The sequence below is a fragment of the Barbus barbus genome, assembly GCF_936440315.1.
Source record: "Barbus barbus genome assembly, chromosome: 47".
Lineage (NCBI taxonomy): Eukaryota > Metazoa > Chordata > Actinopteri > Cypriniformes > Cyprinidae > Barbus > Barbus barbus.
In genome coordinates, this window is record NC_136725.1 from 23288171 (window position 1) to 23313246 (window position 25076).

General features: G+C 37.1%; 1 protein-coding gene across 2 annotated transcripts; it reads right to left on the reverse strand.

Annotated features, from left to right (window-relative positions):
* Positions 1 to 482: 482 nt before the first annotated feature.
* On the reverse strand, positions 483 to 24066 carry LOC306866169 (fibroblast growth factor receptor 1-A-like). 2 transcript variants are annotated; one of them, XM_079411242.1, is made up of 17 exons: positions 23689 to 24066; positions 18560 to 18756; positions 11618 to 11704; positions 11367 to 11539; positions 9486 to 9609; positions 9145 to 9335; positions 8310 to 8454; positions 5179 to 5375; positions 4935 to 5080; positions 4721 to 4842; positions 3901 to 4011; positions 3635 to 3825; positions 3427 to 3549; positions 3272 to 3342; positions 3024 to 3161; positions 2248 to 2353; positions 483 to 2039 (listed from the first exon to the last, which is right to left on the reverse strand). In XM_079411242.1, exons 2-17 carry the CDS (start codon positions 18702 to 18704, stop codon positions 1857 to 1859), a joined length of 2253 nt encoding a protein of 750 aa, XP_079267368.1. In that variant the 5' UTR covers positions 18705 to 18756; positions 23689 to 24066; the 3' UTR covers positions 483 to 1856. The 2 variants fall into 2 exon arrangements, with proteins under 2 accessions (XP_079267368.1, XP_079267369.1); XM_079411243.1 differs by lacking the exon at positions 23689 to 24066 and adding an exon at positions 22115 to 22258.
* Positions 24067 to 25076: the final 1010 nt, after the last annotated feature.

Below are 25076 nucleotides of genomic sequence, written 5' to 3' on the forward strand. Positions count from 1 at the left end.
AAGTTCTACATGATTGCTAAGCAGTTTCTAAGGAAAAAATCTATCTATCTTCAGATAATAGAAACACCTGAATGATTGAATATTGAGTTTGGTTTGGATTGTAATATAGATTGCCATATTGGATTCAATCTACTGGAAAAACTGCTTGACATTAATCAAAGACTCTCACTTAAGTGCTTTAGCTGTCTTGTTTCACTGCCGTGAGAGTTTTTCCTCCTGATAAACAGCCTGATGCAGCTGTGTTTGCTCTTGGTGTTGGCGTGGTTAATCGATGAGGGGCTGGCGGAGGGGAAAAACACTTTCTTCTCACCGTTAATCATGCGCTTAGCTCTCAACACGAGTGGACGGTTCGAATTTAAGTCGGCAACTTATGCTCATCTGCCCTTCCAACAACCTCTGGCCTGCAAGTAGAGACGTTTGGTTCATCTGTCATTTAATTCCTACGTGCATGAGCTACATATACAAATGGGAGATTATATTTTATATATAACATTTTTTATTTAGATTCCCTCAGGACATATAAGTGCATGGCCACTGCCTCGAAATTCACATCAGGACATACATAATCACACAAGCATCAAAAGTCTATTCAAGAACAAAATTTTGCACTGTTCCTTACAACAAGTTGCCAATCCTGTCATATAAACACTGTCGTTTGAGAGTCTAGCTTAAAATAATGACGCTACAGATATGCTATGCTTTGAAAATGGTGCTAACAGATTGTCAACCACCATGCTGATGCTAAACAGACATGCATATTCCAGCTGTTTCATATTAATACTTACTAAACATTCATTCACACTTGAATTTAGTGTTTCAGGACACTGCAATCACACCTTACGATCGTAACAGCAAGCAATAGTAACAGATTTCATTTGTAGCTTATTTTTAACATTTATAAATCTGCGTGACACCATGTTCTAAACAGGCACGAGATTACATTTTTAACCATAAGTTATTAATTTTTTTACAATGAAAGAGATGCTTTCAGAAAATGCAACAATCAAAGCCAGTCAGAACATATTTTGAATTTCTGCATGACTAGCATTGCCAAGCGGCATAAAATAAAGACTGTTTTCAAACAGGTTTCCTAAACTTTTACTTCATTGGTCGAACAAACAGATAGTCCCGCCCCAAATTCAAGATACTGGTCAAGCCAATACTGCTACATTGAGCAGGTCAGGATCAAATAGATAAATGTTTTGAGAGTGCAATACTGTTTTTCAGGGAACCGACCTACAAATGGTGTTTTTGAATCGCTGGGATACAAGAAAGTATCTGAACATCTTCAAAACAACAAAATTACACACTTCATTCTTAATATAATATCCTATGATTTTTGACCAATGAGATTTCCTTGCTAGACTGCAGAAATAGAAACCAAGCAATGACAAAATGCCAGGCTGGTTAGGACACGGTACTGCAGATCATGTTTGAACATAAAAGGGAATAAACTCATACAAAAATAATAATAATTATAATAGTAATATAAAAACAGTGTTTATATAATTTCATGTTTGTACAATTTAACTACATTTACAAAGCCAACACTTCAAATTATTTCTCCACCCTATTGACTTTGTTGGCATCGACGACCATTTTATCCTTCCGTGACGCTTTGCAAACATCTCATTTGTGAGGATCGATCCCTCTGAAGGACACAAAGTTTGATAGTTCCCTCTGTTCTGATCAGTCTTGTTTTAGAGAGTCTGCTGGTCCTCCTGCTTGCGTTTCTGTGCTAGAACGGCCCAGGCTGAACTCCTCAGTCTCTGAGCCTGCAGAGTTTACGAGTCAAAGGAAGCAGAAAGATGTAGAGAGGTCCTCTATGAACATGGAGGTCCAGGTGTTCTCTACTGTCAGCGTTTTTTGAAGGATCGTACAGTTTGCTGAGGGGGAACTGTCAGTGGGATGCAGGGTTCTCCAGGTCCAGACTCTCTTAAAAACACCGAGTCTGGCTCGGAGGAGCAGGTGGAACTCCGTTCATTCAGGATGACCTGAGAGTACATGGGCTCCAGGGGAACGGAGAGGTCCAGATAATCCTGCAAGGGAAACATATACATTAATAAGTCATTCCCAGAATGCACTGCAAATTAGAACAGTGAACATTTTGTTGGCAGATACAGCAGCATATTTGCATTTTGGAGTTGCTGGCAATGATGTGCATTTCACATCAGTCACTTATGAGGATTCATTTTGAGTGGGATGCTTAGTTAAAAGGTAGCTACCTATGAAGTCTGCTGGCCTTACCTGATTGGATATCATGGACAGAGTGCGATCAAGGTCTTCTACCAACTGTTTAAAAGTTGGCCTCTGTGTGGGAACCGCATGCCAGCAGTCTTTCATCATCAGGTATCTGGAAAAAATTCAATTGGAAAGAGTCATTATGTGAAGACAACATGAAATAATTAATATTTGTATTAAATCCTGTTGTGCACAATTCATCAGTGCATTTCATAATAAAGAATAAAGTTTTATTTTCTGGTAAAGTAACTAAAAGTGGAAAACAGAATCTTTTAAACTTGTATTAAAACGGTATGATGCATTTTGAGTGATTATTTATTGATTTAAATAATTTAAAAAATACTAATTTTATAAGATAATTGCTTATACATTTTGCAGTCTGTTTCACTCAATATCTGTTTATTTTAATAATTAAGTAATGATTATTATATATATATTAAAATAAATAAATTACAATCTGTTTCACTCAAAAATATGTTTCATAATGCAAGTAATTTTTTTTTTAATATTTAATTTAATTTAGTTGCTAATAAAAATATCTGAATGGGCCTTTTTATTTCAAAGAAAAAAATAATTCAGCTAAAGGAAAAGAAAAAAATAAAATCAACATAAAATACATATTACATATTATTACAAAGAACAAACAAACAAAAAATATATGGCACGTTTCACTCAAAAACGTGTCCAATTATGGAAGTTAAATGTTTTGTGAAAGATTCTGTTTAATCAAATTAAAAGAATCATCTTTTAGTTGCTAATTCTAACATTTGAAAGGGCCGTACATCTCCTGAGTGCAGGCTGAGGGTCTGTCCATGCGATGACCTTCTCGTAGTAACTTGAAGAGCTCTTCCACGGGCACTCCTGGATACGGCGAGCCCCCCAGGGTGAAGATTTCCCATAGAAGGACACCAAAAGACCACCTACAACAAGAGAACACTCAGTACCAAAACACAACACAGAAACTGAACTTCTATAAAATAAGAGCACTGATATGAAGGTATAGTGGAATTGAAAACATGAGCCATCTTACACGTCACTTTGATGCGTGTAAATCCTGTCAAACAAAGCCTCAGGTGCCATCCATTTGACAGGCAGCCGGCCCTGAAGAAGAAATAAAGATGCTCCCTTGTCATATATTGACTTTTTAGATAATAAATATGACTATTTGAAGAACTGACTGCTTACATTTGTAGTCTTCTTGTAGTAATCTATGTGATGAACGTCCCGGGCCAGACCAAAGTCTGCTATCTTCATTACATTGTCCTCTGTTACAAGTACATTGCGTGCTGCCAAGTCTCTATGGATACACTGTTGGGGAATGCACACAGACCAAAAAAATATTAATTTCAGCCCACATTTTGAAGACATTTTTTAATAAATCACACAACAATACCTTTCTGGATGCCAGGTACTCCATGCCACGAGCCACCTGGTAGGCACAGGAGACCAAGTCTTTAATGGACATGCTCTCCACAGGAACCTGGTCAGGATTGTAACAGTACTCCATGCCATGTGGCCGTCGGGCACGCAGATATTCCCGGAGGTTTCCTTTAGAGGCGTATTCCACAATGACATAAAGAGGGCCTGGATGAAGGAAATAAAAGTGTCTTGAGAGAGGAAATCCAGCATGATTGTAAGAATCCTCAGATGGGCTCTTACCATCCTGGGTACAAGCTCCAAGCAGGTTGATGATGTTCTTGTGTTTTCCAATCATCTTCATCATCTCCATCTCTGAGATGAGGTCAGACAGGTCCTTCTCAGTGGCGTCAGCTAATGAAAACATGGGAATGTTGATGAGGTCCGGTTCTATGATAAATAATGTGCTTTGGTCTTACTGAAATCAAAATGAGAGTTTTATGACTAAAAGTTCATGTCTGTTGGATCTACATTCCAAAAAGTTGTTTTCTAAATTTGAATTTTTGTCTGATTTTACAGAAAATAAATACCTAAACCTTCAAATAAAGAGAAAATATTGGGACAATTATTATTATAATTACTATTTATATCCTTATTATTAAATATTATTGTTTAAAAGAACATATAAATATGATTATTCTATAATTCTAGAAATAAATTTACATTTATTTCCCCACAATTCCTTATTGTTGTTTATCATTAAAACAAGATTTGCCAATGAGGTATGAACAATAAACTTAATTCAAGATATTTCAAATCAAGTAAGACTATGCAAAGAAAATGTACACAATTTTGCTGCTCAAGTAAATATATATTCTTGTAAGGACTTTACAGAAAACCAGGACAAAATATTAATTATTTTTAATAACATTTAATACGATTTATTTAATAATATCTATTTATTTACTTATTTTTTTGCAGGATATGATATTGTGGTCGCTCCTTCAATGTAAGTCTATGAAGTTTTTGTTGGCACTTCATCAAAAATCAGTCAGATCCCTTAGACATTGTGTCAAACCATTTCATGGGGCCTTTAAAGCTTTAACTTTGCAAAACCACGTACATTTCAGCATCTTCACAGCGACTTTAGTTGTGCGGTTGGGCTTGTCTTTGTCCAGTCCAATGGCTTCACCCATCACCACCTGGCCAAAGCAGCCCTCGCCCAGAGGTTTCCCAAGTACTAGCCTGTTACAAACAAAAACAACATTGCAAAACGATGTCTAGGTTGACCCAATTAGAGAAGCAAGGTAAGTTCAGATTTTGGTTGAGTACCGTACCTCTCTCGGGGCACCTCCCAGCATGGGTCCTGGGGCAGCTCGTACTCAGACACCCCTGACAGCATGGGCGACCCGCTAGAGGAGAGTCGTGAAGGTCGGACCAACATCACACCAGAGTTCAGAGAGGAACTGGATTCCACCGACACCTGTAGAGCGAGGAAGCAGAATGGGGGGGTTTTAAGGGCCTTGACAAGATACAAGGGCCCTTCTTTGGACAGCATACATTAAAGCCCTTATCTGTTACCTGTCTGCGGAGAGGAATGCTTTTGGCCAGTTTATGGACGGCCAGCTGGCTGTTGAAGTCGCTCTTCTTGGAGGAGCTGCGGACTTTGACGATGGTGGCGATTCCTACCATGAGGAAGATGAGGAAGAAACCAACGCAGTAGATCAGCACCTCCAGGTAGGACTGACTGGGGACTGCAGAGGGAGTGGTGGCGGCGGCTTATGGGGCAAACAGAATGCTACAGTCAGTAACAAAAAATAGAATCATAAATCTTCTGAAGAATTCCTTATTTATTTTATCTAAGTGTTATTTTAGCATTATTTTTAAATTATTATAGTTTTTATTAATATTTTGAATTAAATTGTTATATTTTCAGTTCTCATTTTTATTTTCGTTAAATTTTTAGTCATTTTATTATGTGCTTTTGTCATTTATTAGTTTTTATATATTACTAAGGTTTAATGTATTTTAATTTCAATTTTAGTTTTAGTTAGTTAACTACACTAACCCTGTTTCGTAAGTAGTATTTTGTCTCAAAACAAGATTTTACTTGATAAGCAAAATTAAAAAGATATTATATAAATTAAAAAGACTTGTTTTCAACAGAAATTAAATTTTTTCATTCAGAATTCTATTAATGTTAAGTATAAATATAAAAAAATATTGGTGAGGATTATATGGAAGCCAGGTTCCGCCACTGAATAAAAAAAAAAAAAAAAAAAAAAAAAAAAAAGGTAATTGCGACTTTTTATCTCACAATTCTGGCATTTTTCTTACAGTTGTGAGTTTATATCCCACAATTCTGACTTTAAAACTCGTAATTTGCGAGTTTATAACTCACAACTCTGCGCAAATTAATCTGAATTGCGAAATATAAATAATCGCAAGAAAAAGTCCGAAGAGTCAAAATTCTGATAAAAGAAGCCAAAATTGCAAGGTATAATCTTACAATTGTGAGGAAAAAGTAAGAATTGCAAGATGTAAACTCGTGACAAGTCACAATTACCTTTTTTTTTTTTTTTTTTTTGTCATTGGCAGAAACTGGCTTCCATAGGTTTATGCTTAACTTGATTCAATCTATTTTGTCTGGAAACAAATCTTATTTGACAAATTTTGCTTCTCAAAACAAGACAAAAATACAGATATAATAGTGATTCTTGCCATAACAAACAGCACTAATAAGGCTAAATCTACTAGTACAGTGTCAACCGACATCAAGAACACCTCTGTTACTGTGTCTACAGCATTAAACGGTGCTTTGGCCTGACACACACTGGTAGACGCTGGTGACAGGCACACACACACACACACATATCCACACATACACCCAGCTCTGTTTTATTTCAACCAGTGCATTTGACACTATTGGCACTGAGAAAAGAGCACAAGCTTCCTTTGTAGCTGCATAATGGCTCCTTTGTGGCGTAGTATTTCGCCCCACATTCTCCACCGGCATGAGGCTGCAGTCATCCCTTGCACAAGTATGAAATAGAACCATCCTGGCCAAATTGTCCTGGGAGGCCAAAGTGACACATGACTACACCTGAATGGTTGTTATTAAATTAGAGCTTCGTTCATATAGAGTTGAGTTGTTCTGCAATAGTATGCTGTGGTTGAAATAAAACAGTCTCCAGAGGATAAGGAACTAATTTTGTGATGCTTGATCATTAATAATTATTTTTACCACAAGGAAACCTATAGGCTATTAGTTAGTGATCAAGCTGATAATCTATCAGATTAGAGGAAGTGATATAAAGTGACAGCTATCACAACTATCTATTTTCAGAGCTAAAACTCTGAAAATAGATGCCAACTTCATACAATAATAAAAAAAAAACTGATTTAATGATGCAATGATAATGCAGCACCAAGTCACAGTAATTTCATATTATAGTCAAAGAATTATAACACTGCTCCAGAATTATACCGGCACCTAGATCCCATTTAAACACATTATATCCATGCACCACACAAAAAGCGAATAAAAAATATTTAATACATAATAACTGTGGGGCCGTGGCCGAGTAGGGGGCTTCATAAACTTCTAAGAGGCCTCAAGATGACTTTAAATGATTAATATAACACAAAACAAGCATTAAAATAAGCCCAAACAACTATAAAAAAAACAAATACTTATTTTAATTAACCCCCTTAACAATGTTTTTTTCCTTCAAAGAACCAGGTTTTGATACATGAGGTAGTCTATGCCATTTCCAGGTCTAGAAATCACATGTAATTTAATAAAGTCTTGTGCTTTAATTAATAAAACTCCATGGGCATTTTTATAATGAATATACACTTGTCTATTTATACCAAGCTAAAATGTTTTGTGTAGAAATTGTGAGTAAAACATTTTTTTTTTAAATCCTTATTGAGTAAATCATGAAAAACAGAAAAATCAAGGAACCTCTGATTGTTGTTGTGGATTGTGGAGAGTCAAAAAGGTTGAGATTATTGATTTGTCATTTTAGCAATATGCAAATTGGATCTCCTTTCTGCTATTTGTGGGGTGCAGGAAGTCACATTCTACGTCAAGCATTCCAAATAAGTAATTTGTGAGGTTCAGTCACAGTTAGGATGCTGCCTTAGAAGACAACAAAGTAGCTCACTAGGTCAGAACAGAGCTTTTATGCAAAATGTTCTCATATCAGTCTGCTTACTCTCAAAATGAGCTCATTTAATCTGAATAAAGGTGACTTGATGTGCACTAACCACTCTTTAAAACAACAAAGATAGCAGGTCAGAGCGAGAAAACAAGGTATTTAGAGAAAGGTAAGTAGAGGAGGTGAAAGTGCCATAACTGGTGTCATTTGCCAGGTCAATGGAAGTGAAAACCCCTGAGGGCACCCAAGTAAGATGATACTTTATAGGGGACGATGTCACTAAAATCCAAATGTTTGGTCTAGTTGGCAAGCTGGAGCCACGCATGGGTGGTTGTGCACCTATGGACGGCCACACACGTTCCTGTGAAACACCTCGGCCTTTGTCAACGGTGCAAAATATACACCGGCTAAAGTGATAGCTAAGTAAATGCTCTTTGACTTAAACGTGGTTCGCTTGAAACTGGCGAATGACACAAACAAATGGCCACTGTTGGGAGCGATGGACGAGACGGAAAGGTCTAGAGAGGACAGGAAAGAGTTGCCAGATACCTTTGACAACGGTCAACCAAGCTGAATGATGGGAGATCCCAATTGAATTACCCGCCAAGCAAGTATACTCCCCAGCATCCTCAATGGACACATTCCTCAACTGGAGCACCTCCATCTCCTTGTCGGTGGTGTTGAGGCCAGCCGTCTGGAAGAGAATGAGAAAAGTAGACCCGAGGCCCAAGACATGAGGGAAAGGAGGAGGAAGCGGGACCACGTTGAGCTTGGGAAATTTTGGAGAGTCGTTGCGTCTATCTGGTTGATTTAAAAACCAGTTAGATGCTCGGAAAACCACCTGAAACCTTTCCATCACCTTTAGAGGAATCAAATATTGCTGCCCAGCACCATCACCTTCGATCCACCTCCACCCACATCAGGCAAGCCACATGGAGACTCTCTCCAGCAAGACCCAATCCATAGCGAGGGACTTATCGCCATTGGTTGGGTCAACTGGGAATTTCCATGGCATCATGGGATAGGAAAACCCAAAGCATGGGAGAAACTCAAGGCTAAAACCTCTACGGAGATCGCTTCAGACTATCCTGTGGTCAAATTACCTTGCATGTCATGTCTAAGGACAGTTAACCAGGCTGACTGATTGGCTTCTCCTATATAATTGGACACTTTGCATATATACTCGCCGCCCTCTTCTTCTGTGATATTGTAGAGCGTCAGCACCTGGGTGTCCGAGCTATTGACCCCCGAGTGCTGGAGATGACAAGAGACCAAATTCATCACATCGGATCCCAAACCAAGACATCCTAATATGTGTGGACCACTGATGAATCTGCTCCATATAACTGAAGTAAACTGACTGCATTTCAATGTAAACCTTTACCTTTAGGACGCGTACGTAAGGGAGTCCATCGGGTCCCAGTTTGCTTCCGTTCACCAGTATGTGTTTGAGCCACTGAATGTGAGGCTGGGGATCGCTGAACACCTTGCAGACAAACTCTACGTCACTGCCGACCACAGCCGTTCGGTTTGCAGGGAGACCAGCATACAGGATGGGCCTGTGAGGTGATCGCTCTGAAATATACACGTTTGTTAGATTTGATTGACTTTATTAATCCCAAAGGGAATTCGGTGATTGCTCTGAAATACATGTTTATTAGATTTGGATTTAAGTGCAATATTTATTCCTAAATTGCCACTGGTTGATATTGAGAGATGACTGACCCACTACATCCAGCTGATAGGTGTGATTGATGCTTCCGTATTCGTTCTCCACAAGGCATGTGTAGTTGCCCTTGTCTGAGGGCACCACGGACTCCATGATTATGGTCCACATGTGTTCCCGCAGCTGAGAATGGAAGAAAATAAAAATTCTTTAAAATGTATTCACTCCAAATACACTAAAATTAAAAGCCAAATCTGCATGAATCCATTCACAAATCTCTTATGTGAAATACATATGTGTGACCCTGGAGCACAAAACCAGTCATAAGTAGCAATGGTATATTTGTAGCAATAGCCAACAATACATTTTATGGGTCAAAATTAGATTTTTTGCCAAAAATCATTAGGATATTAAGTAAAGATCACGTTCCATGAAGATATTTAGTAAATTTCTTACCGTAAATACATCAAAACGTAATTTTTAGGTAGTAATATGCATTGCTAAGAACTTCATTTGGACAACTTTAAAGGCGATTTTCTCAATAATTACATTTTTTTGCACCCTCAGATTCCAGATTTTCAAATAGTAGTATCTCGACCAAATATTGTCCGATCCTAACAAACCATACATCAATGGAAAACTTATTTATTTAGTTTTTGGATAATGTATAAATCTCAATTTTAAAAAAATTGACCCTTATGTTTTGTGGTCCAGGGTCACATATGTATTTTTGGCTTATTAATGGCTTAAAATGATTTACTTCAAATTAAAGAGACCATCATTTACCGTACAGATGTCTGAATAAATATAAGAACAATATTTAATAATTTACAGTTATACTGACCAATATGACAATAATAATCATTAAAAATTTAAAACTGACTGATTGATTCTGAAATTAATCATGATTCTGAAACTGATTCACAGAAATGAATCAAACTTACTGAATTCCATTTTTGCTACTCAAGTTTAAAGACACTTAAAACATCAGTTGTATTGCTCTTGAAACTGCAAAAGTATTGTAATAATGCACCCTGAAGGGAATGTGATGACCAAATAAACCTCAAAATCACTTCGATATTAATGTTGTTTAATTTTAATTGGTGGTTACTAATTGTGACCCTGGACCACAAAACCAGTCATAAGAGTCAATTTTTCGAAATTGAGATTTCGACATCATCCGAAAGCTGAATAAATAAGCTTTCCATTGATGTATGGTTTGTTGGGATAGGACAATATTTGGCCGAGATACTACTATTTGAAAATCTGGAATCTGAGGGTGCAAAAAATCTAAATACTGCGAAAATTGCCTTTAAAGTTGTCTAAATTAAGTTCTTATCTATGCATACTACTTATCAAAAATTAAGCTGATACATTTACGGTAGGAAATGTACTAAATATCTTCATGGAACATGAAAAATGTATAATTTTGACCCACACATTGTATTTTTGGCTATTGCTACAAATATACCCCAGCGACTTAAGACTGGTTTTGTGGTCCAGGGTCAAAATTGTTCTTGCACATTGTGGTACTTGTCTTTGCTCATTGTCTCTCAATGTTTAGTCATTTTATTTTACAATTTTAGGGGCCTTGAAGGAACTGTATTTCACCTCCTCTGTATACTTGTATACGGCTGGTATGACAAATAATCTCTCATGAATCCATTTTTAAATCGACAGCAAATCAAATGCCAAGCTCTAATCACTACAGCTAACTATTTGTAAGCAGAGCTGTGATGTTTCCTGCACGTTTACATCAGGGTGTGTGTATTCAGGTGTCAGGTTCAGGGTGTAGAGATTCAGGCTGTGATTTTGGCCTATTGTAAGCTGAAGTATCAGTTTTCGTTCACTCAGCTGAGGTGCAAAGCATATGAAGGATGTATGTCCCACATAACAGTGATATCAGTCAGGAACTGAAGTCTGCTCAGGTGCAAACGTACCTTGTAGCCCCCAATGCGCTGGTCTCTTTTGAACTCTTTTCCATTCTTGAGCCAGCGTAGTTTCGGCGTCGGGTTTCCCTCGGCCTGACATCGGAATTTCACCGTTTTGCTGGCCGGTACGGCATGAAGCTTTTTTTCCATCTTTTCAGGTTGGGCCCAATGAGGCGCTAACGCTACAGAGGAAATATGGTATTAATAACGATGAAAAATTCATCATTTGATTTCCTTCTGAAAAAAAATTGCATGCTTACGTAAAAGTTCCTGGCTACTTGACGGTTTGTTCTCTTCTGACGATGACTCATCGTCGTCCTCATCCTCAGAAGACGCTACTGCGTGACCTGTGACAAAGTTGGCAGGATGTGTGTCAGAGAATACATTCATACAGCCAGCCATAAAGGTCAGAAAATAGCACGAGTCCACAATTCATCATGCACAATTTAGACAAATTCAGCAAAACGCATGCAGATGTGGTTATTTATTTGTCTGTTTGTCCACCCGATAATGTCTTGGTTTATATCCAATAAGTTATAAGTGTTTGGTTTTACCAGTCATGAAGCAAATAATAGCAGCAGGTTGAGAAAGGAGAGGCTTCCGATGCTTTTATTTATGTGTTCACAATATTCTGGTGATTTTGTATTCTTGCTTGATCTGAAAAGTGAACCAGGACAAAGTAACACATCCGCCCTTCACAGAGCAGCGGACAGCAAGAGCGCATGAGTCACCACAGGCTCCGCTCCAGAGCTGTGCCCACGCTCCCATCACACAGACGCAAACACACACACTCTGGGGAGCTGTCAAACAAATTCACCACTCAACGCCTGATACATTCCACAGCTGAAAGGAGAGAAATGGCCTCACAGTGTCTCAGTTGCTCATCTATAACAACAAAACAATTTCAAAAGGCAACTTAAACTAGTTTTTAACTATTTCAAAAGTGGTGTTTGCCTGTGCAAATCTTACCAGCATGATGCCAGGGGGTTGCTATGTGGTTGCTTAGATCATGTCTGGGTCATATTTTAACCATATTTTAAATTTAAAGGAAATAATTATCATATTTTGGAAATTGAAAATGAAGCCTTAAGCATGAAGGTTTTTAGCATTCTAACGTTGTTTTCATGACAATTAAGCACATTATAATTAAGCAAATTACAGTAATGCAAAAAAAAAAATTATTCATTTAATTTTTTTGACTGGAATGTGAAAAAAATTAATTGTGCAAAATGATTTTAGATAATTAAATAGTAAAGTATAGATGCATCAATATAGTATGTTTTAATGCATTTAATGAATTAAAAATAATTAACAATAAATTACAATTGAAACATGTATTTTAGGTATTACAGAAATGAAAATCCCCTTTGCCAACAATACGAATTGCAAAGAGAGAGAGAAAAAATAATAATAATAAAAACAATATCTTAACATTACATGGTGCACATTAAGGAAATTATATAGTTTATGTGTATTTTCTTATCAAAATATGCACCTTAATTGAGCACATTTAGCAAATTTAAAGTTTAATGCACATTTTGAGATTTTAAGCACTTGGCATTCCCATTCATAGTTTGTTAAAGCGATATCCCATAATTTATATAATTAATGTGGGTGGAAACATAGCTAATACACTGTTAAAAACAATCCTTAAAAAAAATGATTTATATTAAACTGACTTTAAAAAAAATATCAAGTTGAATCTCATAGACCGTAAAAAAACAAAAAACAACTGTCAAAATTGCTCAATTTATTTTGGTAAGTTAAAGTTGCAAGTTGCCATGACTTACTGAACATAATACATACATACATACATATATATATATACACATTATATATATATATATATATATAACTGTTTGGTTGCCATTAGGCCAAAAGTGTTAAAAAGATTCTCTATGATTTTCTGGTCTCTAAATAAACTTCAGATTCCTCCTTCTATAGTAGTTCATATGATATTTTGTCACTTGTTTCCTTGATTGTTTGCTTGGAAAAGTAGCAGAACAACTCTGTTTAACAAGCCAGATATAATTTATGTCCATACCACCAATTGAGTCGTTTGTGAAGAAATGTGTGTTTCTTCAATAAGAAAAAAACCAAAAGCTCATCCCCTCTAAGTTCTTGCAAGACATACCTGTCACGTTAACGATGAAATAGGTAGAGTGGTTGCCGAACAAGCTCTGGACAGTGCAGGAGTAAAGCCCAGAGTCTCTCAGCTCCACTGACCCGATCTCCAGCTGGCCCCCGTTCACCTGCATGTGGTCTCCATCCAGCACTGCAGCATAGTCTTTAGTCCAGATGAACGCTAGGCCTACGACTGGGGTTTCGTCTTGAGCCAAGCACTGCAGCACCAAACGCTCCCCAGGGAACAATGTGTACAGCTCCATGTTCACCTCTGTTCGGACTAGTGGTGGAACAGAAGACCAGCGAAGGTTTGACAAAGGGGGTACTGGATCAAAATCGGAATTTTAAAACAAAGTGTGAGACAAGAGATGGCTCTTGTCCAAAGAAAAGTGAAGAACCGCAAAACAAAGTTAATGGCCATGACTAAAAAAAGAGGGATGAGCTTGTAGGAAGTGATGCCTCAAAAACTTAAAAATAAACGAACAAATTAAACTATAAAAATATGGCAGAACCACAATCAACAAAAGAAAAAAAAGAAAACTGTGAGGCCACAAAATAAAAGAGGAATATGGAAAATCATCTACATTTTGTCTCACGAGTCTCACGAAACCTGTCAAGATCACATTTGGCCATATTTTAACCTAAAATTAACAGAAAATAATTATTATAATTTGGACAAAGGAAATTAAGCCTTGAGCATTAGTATTTTTAAATGATAACATTATTTATGATAATTAAGCACATTAAGTTTAATCTAATTACTGTAATGCAAAAAAAAAATCTTTCTTTTGACTGGAATGTGAAAAAGTTAAAAATAATAAATAAATAAATGAAAACACTACTACAGGAATAATGTCTCCTCTTTGAGAACAATAAAAATTAGAATTAAAAAAAAAAAGGTAAAATATCGAAACATTATGATGGGAAAATGTGCTTATTTTTCATAAAAATAATGTCACAATGTACAAAATCTGAATATTTGTATATTTTTTAAATATACTGTAACAATTTAATTATAAAATATAAATAATAATTTCTTGTTTTGTTTTTCATTGTTTTTGAGCTGTAATGTGGTCTAGGCATGTTTATGATGAGATTCGCCCACAAATTCAATATTGCACACAACTCAAACATTTTGAATCTAAAACACAAGCCTGCTAGCAAGAAATGCAATGCTTCCTTTACAAAAGAGGGGGAAGTTCTGTAGAAAAAATGAAACAGTTTAAAGATTAACCTCCGGTGGCCCATTACACTTATTAGGCCTGAGTTTCAGTACATACAAAACAAAAGCCCAAAAAAACCCTGACGCCAGAACATATGGCTGTCCCATTCAAAGAGACCCCCCAACAACCTAAAGTCACCTTAATTGTCAAACAAACTAATCCATCCCTTTTGTCCTCCGGAGTGTTTCCTGACAATGCGAGCGGATCCGTAAGAGACGGAAGGGGGAAAGAGAGCGTGTTTGGAGAGACGGAGAAGAGCCTGTAACAGCAGGTTCCTCGGCTAGTTGTCATGGAGATCTCACTTGAGCCAAGTGGAGGTATTTCCTGGATCACAGGCCCCTTAATCCTGGCAGGGACGAGAGGGGGTTGGGATCAACTTTCCCTTCAGCCCAATTTAACAAAAAAAAAAGAAAAAGAAAAAGGTTGAGGCTGAGGGAGATGCTGGTCTTGAAAATAAAATGAGAACTGATGTCTCATCCGATATCCTTCCATTCCCTTTATTTCCAATCATTCCCGTCATTTACTGGAGAAGAAACATGACCCTAAGCCTCACATTTACAAGAAAAACAGCACTTACAACTGCAGTTATAGTCCTGACAACTCCCAGCATCCCCTTTGATGCCTTTATACTAAAATTAAATGCCTGGCTGTGACTTTTGGTTCAATAAATTATTTTTAGAGGAGTGTAGCATTTATTAATTCTTCATAGAGAAGTGGTTTTGCTTTAAGTGGCAAAAAAAGACAAAAATGTCCAAAAAAACCCCATCAATGTTACCCTCATACCCTCCCAATGTTATATAATATCAATGTTACAAGCTCAACAATATGCAACGTTAGGAGTTTGCTTTTGACATTGCTATGTTATCATATGCCTAATTAGCTTCCTTCTACCAAGCTATGAACTAATTTGAAGCAAAATAATGTTGCATTTGATTTGTGCAAAAGTTTGGGGTTAGTCAGATTTTTTGAATGTTTTATAATGAAGTCTCTCAGTCACCAAGGCTGCATCTATAGCTGCATTTCCATTACCTTTAAAACTGCGCAAACTAAAATAGCGAATTGAAAAAACATCCAATGGAAACACACCAATTTCGTGAAAACCATATATTGCAAAAAAGCTTTACGCTCATATGAGGTGGTTTTTCAGGCAATTCAAAAAACTGCAATTGAAACAGTTTTTCTGCATTTACATGTCACTTGGTGTACGTAAAAGTCACATGATCATTCTTTAATGGACTATAACCTCCAAGAAACAATGTCAAGTATAAGAGACTTTTCTTTGCCATTAATGCTAGGATAACCCCTTATTTACACTGCATTACGGCTCCAACACGGCTACCGGAGCCGATGCCAGAAGTGGCTCTCCGCGCTATTTCTCTAAAGATACATGCTTACAACTCCTTCAAATAAAAATAATGGCAAGTGCGGTGGCTGCGATATACGTGTACCTACCAACATCTGCCACTATGACTTATCGTGAGAGGTAAAAATTACATTTTAGTCGCATAACATGGGTGAAGGGAAACACCGTCATTTCACAATTGTTTTTTTTTATCAACATTTATAAAATATCGCATAAGATTTGCACAAATCTGTAATGGAAATTTTTTTAAGGATTCTTTGATGAATAGAAAGTTCAGAAGAACAGCATGTATTTGAAAAATGTTTTGTCAAATTACAAATGTTACTCACTTTTTATCAATTTAATCCATCCTTGCTGATTAAAAGTAAAATACATAAAAATAATAATCTTACTGACCAACATTTTTACACAGTAGTGCATGACTAGTTGCCATTTATTATTTGCATGTATTATTTGTTTTTTCTAGGCAATCCCATGCACACTTCCTTCCAAAACGGTTCATGTGGAGAGTGTCCATAATGTCCATATAAAATCATAAAAAGCTATTGCACTTCAGCTTCAGCTAAAAGGAGCTTTGTGCACATAACATTTTTGCAGTCAAATTTGATTCTCAATATGCCTCAAAATTACCATTCCTGGTTAAATTTTAAGCAGTCGACAACAAGGGGAGGAGCACACCACCTAAACAGTCGAATTGGAAGCACATTTTGTTTACAGAAGAAATCCTGTGGAAAAAACACTAGTTTATGACTGCTACGAAACAAATTAAAACTTAAAATTTTCCACTAAACAAAGAATCTCGATATGCTCCTACATCATTCTTCCCAGTCTGACCGACCCAAAAACACAAGTATGATTTCATCAGCGAGCCGTACCAACACACATCTGTGTGCTCGGATTCACACCGCTCCAGACTGGCTTCTCGGAGAAGCAGGAGAGAATGTGTTTTCTCAGAGGGAGGCGGAGGCCTGACCCATTTGTCTTGGTCAGTCAGTACAAGCTGAAGTGGACAACATGTCATCACCTTGTTATTCATCCGCAGAATCTTTAAAAGCCTAAAAGTGATTGCATTTCAGATCATTACGAGCCTTTTAATGAACTAAAGCTTCAATAAAACAAGCCTCAAACGCTTATAGCTGTCCGTCTCTCCGCATCGACTAGGATTGGTGCTAAGCTCTAGACTTGGCTGGGAATCAGTAGAGGAAGTCATAGCCTGGATGGATTGCTGCTGGGATTTCCTGCCTGGCTAGTAATAGTGCTGGGCACCGAGTCACCACAACAAGTCAATTCAGGCGAGAAGACAAATAGACAGTTCGATCAAGGCTCGCAAACAATGGAGCAAGAGTTTATGCAGCAACAGGATATGGATAATGACTGTTTTCACATGCAGATTAGCTCTGCAGCCCACAGTGTACAACATATCAGCTTCTTAAGCGCCTGTCAATGGACACTATGTCCACTTGTATGCAAACATTCATCATCAATAAAGCTGTTCACAATCGAGGCTGTAGTGTAACTGTGTTGGTGTCAGGCTGTCACAACAACAATTCTGATTCCTGCCTTCACAGTAAAGTTAAAAGCAAATTATCAAACTTCTTGATTTCACTCAAAACATTGAACTATAAGGATGCATCAACATAAACATTTAGAATAAAATAAATATTAACTGAATAATATTAAAATAAATGTTAACTGAAATAAAATGTAAAAAATTAATTCAAGCTGAAACTCATTTTTATTTCAGCTTGTTGACATTTTTAATTCAAATTGATGTTCTACAATAATTAAAACTGAAATTAGAATTAATTAAAACTATATTAGACATTTTTAAATGAATAAAAAGTACAACAACACAAACTGCACTAAAACTTTAAAATAAAAATAAATAAAAAATATTAGCAAAAACTATAACATTATCCCAGTTATACTAAAATAATGGTGTTATAGATACTGATATCTAATATTGGAAAAAAAAAAATTGAAAATCAAATTTTAGCTACTATAACCATATGGTGCCAATATATCAAATCCAATGGGTAAGAGAGAAGCAGCTAATGAGCATTCCAGATTAAATATATCAATTATTCAAAGCCATTCTCCTATTGCTATAGAGGTCTGTGTTGTGTTTGGAGATCTTTTAGCACGTTAAGGAGTCTTTGCAATGCTGTGCATTCCACCGTGATCCATCTGAACCTCTAAGGTTTCTAGAAAGAGCGAAAGACCCCGAAGCTACTTGGATGCATAAAGGAAAAGCATCTGGAGTCCTACAGCACATCAGACCCTAATGAGTTCCAGCTCCACTTGTTAACTCCACATCAAAAATGGAGCCGTGACCAGAACTCTGCTGCTGCATGAGGTAGAGCCAAGTGTAAACTGAACATCAAATGAATGTACTGGAGCCTAAATCACACAAGTAAAAGATGTGCCGCTTTCGTCCTTTTGTTCAGATTAGAAACAGCCTGGAAGTGGACATGGGAACAGGAAAAACTTACCTTGTTCGGTTACTGCGGGACGCGAGTGGGCCAAGGGGAGCTGAGCTAGAATAACCCACAGGAGAAGCAAATGCCATGACTTCATCATCCTGAGAGAAGCCATGCCAGGGCAGCTGGGCGAGGAGGGTGGGCCGAGACAGCTCATTCACACAGCTGTGGGCAGCACTGGCCCATCAACACCGGCAGCATAGAGCTACCTGCCAAAAAGTGAAAGAGAATGTGTACAGGAATTAATCTTACATGCTATGAAAAGATACAAAGAAGGAAAAATGAACTGGCTTTTTCCCATTATTCTTTATTGGCATCAATGGTTTCATGAAGAACCTTTCAAAACATGAACACTTTTCATTGCACAAAAGGGCCTTTATTGTGGAAAAACCTTTCTTCAGATGATTAAATATTCTTTACCTTAAGAAACAATGGTTCTTTTAAGAACTGATCACTGAAAGGTTCTTTGGGGAACCAAAAATGGTTCTTCGATGGCATCCCGTTGGAAACGTATTTGTGTGTTCTAGAGGGTTCTAGTTGGCTAGAATGTTGCTTAAACTCTTAAAAATAAAGGTTCTTTATTGCATCAATGGTTCCATGAAGAACCTTTAACATCCATAGAATCCTTCCATTCCACAAAAGTTTCTTTATAGTGGAAAAGGGTTCTTTAGGTAATTATAATGTTCAAGCAATGGTTCTTTTAAGAATTGTTCACCCACAATGGTGCTTCCTGCTCTGATAACACCATTCTGGGACCTTTATTTTCATCCCGTGATGTTTAAATATATAATAAGTCAAGTTGTAATGATATTTGAGCGCAAATAAACACCACTTCAATGTAAATACCACAGAGAAATGTTAATTTTGGTGTCCATTGAAAACCATGACAATAAAATTAGTTTGGTCTTAGTTTTTTTTTTTTATATACATTTTATTTATTGAGTTTTTACATTACAATTTTAAACAGTTTGCGTGAGAAACTACATACATAAAGCATCAAATAAATATCTAATATGCAGACTTTACTCTTAATTTTGAGAATGAGTCCATTTTATTCTGATCAAAATCACTTGAACACACATCACATCACAGTAGGAACAACTTCAAGCAACATAAACCATTCAAAAGTTTGAGGCCAGTAAGCTTAATAACAATAAATGTTTCTTGAGCATCAAATCAGCATATTAGAATGATTTCTGAAGGATCGTGACACTGAAGACTGGAGGCCTTGAGACCTACCAGGCCCACACTTTTAAACAGCAGTATAAGTTTCTACTTATAACTATATCATAAAAGGCACAAAATAAGCCCAACTACACTCACGCTCTGCTACAAAGACCAGACCCCTCTCATTTACTGAAATAATAACGTCACCTGGCTATAAAGCCCATCTGGTACTCACTAATTCGACTTCTAAGGCTCCTTCATTGCACTTAAATATTAATTAAGTTTGTTTAGCAGTAAAAAAGTAAAGAGTGTAAAGACCATCGACTCTACCGTGCGACTCCACCGGGCAGGGACACCGGCAAGGGATAGTAGTATCGCTTTTTATTTAATTTTTTCATTTATATGTTTATTATTGAAATGTTGTTATATGCATGTGTCAATTTTATTTAATTTCTTTATTTTCTTAAATATGTGGGTATATAGTATTTATAGAGTTGTAACTTTTTCTTATTTGTAAGTCGCTTTGGACAAAAGCGTCTGCTAAATGACAAAAGTAAAGTAAGTAAGTTTAGCATTAACAACTGTTAATGCAACAACCCATCACCCACTAAAACAACCACTAATAAATAATAGAATAAAAATCTCCTAATTTCAACGCAACAAGCGTCCTATTTAAACTTAACTTTAAAGCTGTAACTTTGGGACTAGAGACCTCGAAAATCAAAAACTAGTTCAAACATGGTTTGAAGTATGAAGAAAACAGAGGCCCCAAACCTCTCGACCCCTCACCCGACAGCAGCTGCCCCCTGAGTAGGTGTGGAGAGACCATCCCGGTGGTGTGAAACACATCTGTTAATGCTATGCCCCCCTACGAATCGCCACTTGACACTTGGCTTTCCTTGGGACCCCAGTCACGCCTCCACCCCTGCCAAACGTTACCCAACAAAAGCGCCGTAATCTGGCGGTTGTTTTTGTACCCCCTCCTCCAATAATCACGCTGCAGACCATTTGCTCTCGCACCTTCAACTTTACTCACAATTTCCAATCTAAAACAACGCAATTTGGTGTGACATGTTTTGCTCTCATTACTGAGAATGAAGGGAATTAGAATATCAGTGAATGCAAACAAAGTTGTCAACTGATTAGCACCTTTGTTGCAAGTCTCAGCTTCACACAAGTGTGTTTAAAATACTCAATCATAATGCATTTACATCTAGAAGAGTTGACGTACAGCAAAATCCAATTCAGTTAATTATGATCACCTCGTTAGAATGATAAACGAGGGATGTCCGTCCATTACTGAGAGCTGTTGGATGGTTTTATGCCAAAGTAATTCAGCTGAAGGCAAGTACATGAAGAGACGGTCGTTCTGCAGTGGGTGGCGACCCTGAATAAAAAATCCTAAATGCTGGTGTGCAGTGGGTTTATGATAAGGCCATAAACGCAGTTCATTTACCTCACAGGCGCTGTCCATAACAGTGTCAAAGCAGTAAAATTTAAGAATCTCTTAAACTGATGAGAATGTGGAGTTATTCGTGGAACTTTTTCACACATGAAACTGCGGCACACCGACGAGATTCAAAGAAATGTTATTAGATGAGCTATAAAAGTGTTTTTCAACAACAGTCACGAAAACGTCTAAAAAAATGTGTGAAGTTCTTGAGGGATAATTGCTAACACGTTACACAGTTCTACCACCATGGATTTTGAAATGAAAGAATTTGATAGTGCTCATGCTTGATAGCTTCTGCTTTTTAAAACTTTATGTACAGGAAACAAGCTACAAGCTACAACACCAATAAATAAATAAATAAATTAAATACTTAAATAATTTTCACTTAGTAATTGCTAGTAAATTTTACAACTACAAAGAAATGGCAAGTAAATAAACATTAATTTCCGAAAACCAAAATAGTATTTCTTGCAAAGCATATTTAATCTATCTTATTTATCGCTAACTTCAAAAAATATTTTTACAGTGTACTCCTTATCTCTAGTGAAACTAAACATCTTATATATATATATATATATATATATGCACACACACATATAGTATATAGTGCATATTACAGATTAGCAAATATGAAAATGCATAATTAACTAAATAAATAAATATATATTCAGCAAAAAAGTTAAATTAAAAAATTATTTCTTTACATTTTTGGCCCTAAATAACCTTTAAGCAGTTGCTTATACTTCTGCAATTCTCTGAAAGCTGCTTTGGACAAAAGCATCTTATAAATGGATAAATGCAAATGAAGAAACTACAACTATCGCCAACAAAAGTGGAAAACAGCATTGAAACCAGCAATCCGTTCAGAGTTCTCCACAGTAATGCAAGAGGAGCATTTGAAAAGCCCATTGTGATAATTGAAGGTTGGGGTTTGCTGTGTTCCCTACCCCACTGAGAGTCCGGCCCGGACCCTTAATTACTATGCTGCTGCATCCATGCATGACATTCCTCGACTCAGTGTTTGTTTTGGGAGATAGTCATGCAGTCCATCCCAGAACCCCTCCCCTCCGGGTAGTTATCAGGCTTTACACCTGTAATTGTATAGATTAGGAAAGGAAATCCAAGTCAATTATTTCACCATTTGCCTTCCTATCCACACCTCCGTTGGCTCCGTTTTGCATAATCACTGATGCACACTAAAAACTCCTAAAAATGGGAACGACATTAGTGGTAATGTAAATTCTTAAAACTAGAGGTTCTTTATTGGCATCAGAAGAAACTTTAACAGCCACCAAACCTTTCTATTGCACAAAACGTTCTATAGTGGAAGAATGTTAAAATATTCTTCACACACACACACACAAAAAAGGTTCTTTTAAGAACTTCACTGTTTACCAAAAGGTTTTTTTGGGGAACCCAATATATTTATTTTGTGGCATTGCTAAGAAAACTTCATTCTGTAATGTTGATTTTTGCAGAAAAGTTTTTAAACTCTGAATATAAAGCTTCAGCTGCAGTTTACTATCCAGTTTTGCTGAAAGTGATATTGAGAAGAAATACATGGAAAAAACCAGCAGCAGGAATAAGTCACAGTTGGTGACTGAGCAGCGCTCTGACCAGGTGCATGGACGAAGCTCATCTTTCAGCGCATCCAATATTACACATTCAATTTGGATGGGCTCCAGCTGACACAGTCGACTATGAGATTCGGCCGTAACTCAGCACAAGTGCCACAATAAGTCAAGATGGGCTCCTCAGGGAGGGAGGTTGAGGTGGTTTTGAAAAATATCAGTTTAATTCATGATTCATCTCTGAAATTAATGCTTGTGGAATGAAGTAGTCATCCTCAGATTTTCTGACATGCTGACACATTGACTCGTGATCAGAAAGTGGCCCTAAAGGTAAATTAGCGTAACATGTTGAGCATGGGACTGACTCAGTTTGGTTCTTGACTAAGATGTTTAGAATGACTCTACTAGTGCATCTTTTCATCTAAACTCTACAACAGAGGTTAGCCAGGAAACATCAGTTCAGTTAAAATCACAAAAACCCCTGATTTATCATTAACACAGAAGCAGATCACCCTGGAAATGTTTGTTTCCTCAAGGAACACAATGCATCCATAACAAATACTGGACAGACAATGCCACCTAGGGTTTTACAGCTCAAAATAGGTCACTTTTCATATTCATTGATATGTAAATTGAGGGAACACAATGTAGCATTCTTATACTACTCCTGCTGTGAGCACCTATTCAATGTTTGTCTCTTCATGAATGTGCAAACACAATGGAAATGAGAATGATTTACTTTAAAAAGCACAACTAGGCTATATGAGCCTATATTTATATAACAATCATATAGGCTATCAATACATCTGTCTTGACCTCTCTACATAAAACTTGCAAAAGAGTTTCTTTAAATTGAGTTTATTTTTTTCATATACTTCAATTATAAAAATTAATATCAAAGGCATAACACTAACAATGTTGAGGTTCTTCACAAAGTTCAAAGCACTCACCTCTGAATGTTATTGTGAGCACTTGGTTGTGTTGAAGTGCACTTGTTGTGGGAGTTATTTAGGTTTGTAAAGCATTCCTCCAAAACAAGCGACCTCCGTAGACAATATCCCACGCGGAATTAAATCAAAACCAGCCAGATTTCTCCTGTTTTTGCAGAAAGTAGCGAGTCGCGTTTAAACCAGTTGAACCAAACAATAGGTTTTGGTCCAGGTGCGTAGATAAACCGTGAGAAAACTTCCACGTCTTTGCTGTTTGGGAAGTTTGTCATTCATAAACTCGCGCGGGTGTCTCGCGGAGCACGGAGATGTACGAGTCACGCCGAGGTAAACTGCTGCGAAAGTGCATGTTTGTCTTGCGCTTTCTCTGTCGCTCACAGCAGCGATTCTTCCTCTGGAAAGGCATATGAAGGAGGGTTTTTTTTTTCTTCGTACCTCCCACTTCCAGGATTTGAGGATTCAAGAATTCCACTGCCCCCCTCCACCAACCCCCCAGTGCGATCCTCCCATTCACCTCTGAAACTCAATGCAGATACACTGCTGATCCTTACCAACTTACTTGATAGATAGATAGATAGATAGATAGATAGATAGATAGATAGATAGATAGATAGATAGATAGATAGATAGATAGATAGATAGATAGATAGATAGATAGATAAAATGAGAACTAAAAGAACTTCAAATCACATGAGCCAATATTTTATTCACAATAGAACATAGAGAACAACAAATGTTTCAACTGAGAAATTTTACACTTTTTTTGCAAAAAATGAGCTCATTTCAAATTTGATGCCTGTTACAGGTCTCAATAGTTGGGACGGGGCATATTTACCATGGTGTAGCATCTCCTCTTCTTTTCAAAGCAGTTTGAAGACATCTGGGCATCGAGGTTATGAATTTCTGGAGTTTCTTGCCTGATATAGGTTTCCAGCTGCTGACGAGTTTGTGGTTGTCTTTGACATATTTTTCTTTTAATGATGCACAAAATGTTCTCTATAGGTGAAAGATCTGGACTGCAGGCAGGCCAATGCAGCACCCGGACTCTTCTACTACAAAGCCATGCTGTTGTAATAGCTTTAGTATGTGGTTTTTCATTGTCTTGCTGAAATACACAAGGCCTTCCCTGAAATAGATGTCATCTGGAGGGGAGCATATGTTGCTCTAAAACCTTTATATACATTTCAGCATTCATAGTGCCTTCCAAAACATGCAAGCCATACCATATGCACTTATGCACCCCCATACCATTAGAGATGCTGGCTTTTGAACTGAAGTCAAGTTCAAGTCAAGTTGAGCTTTATTGTCATTCTGCTACATGTGGGGACATACAGTGGAACGAAATGTGGTGCCTCGCAGGACCACGGTGCTACATAAATACAGACATACAA

Coding starts and splice junctions, on each gene's coding strand:
- LOC306866169 (XM_079411242.1), bottom strand. CDS start 18,704: ATGAGCTGTCTCGGCCCACCCTCCTCGCCCAGCTGCCCTGGCATGGCT. Junction 11,705..18,559: donor TCCCGCAGTAACCGAACAAG/GTAAGTTTTTCC, acceptor ACTTTGTCACAG/GTCACGCAGTAGCGTCTTCT. Junction 3,826..3,900: donor TGGAGCTTGTACCCAGGATG/GTAAGAGCCCAT, acceptor TCCTTCATCCAG/GCCCTCTTTATGTCATTGTG.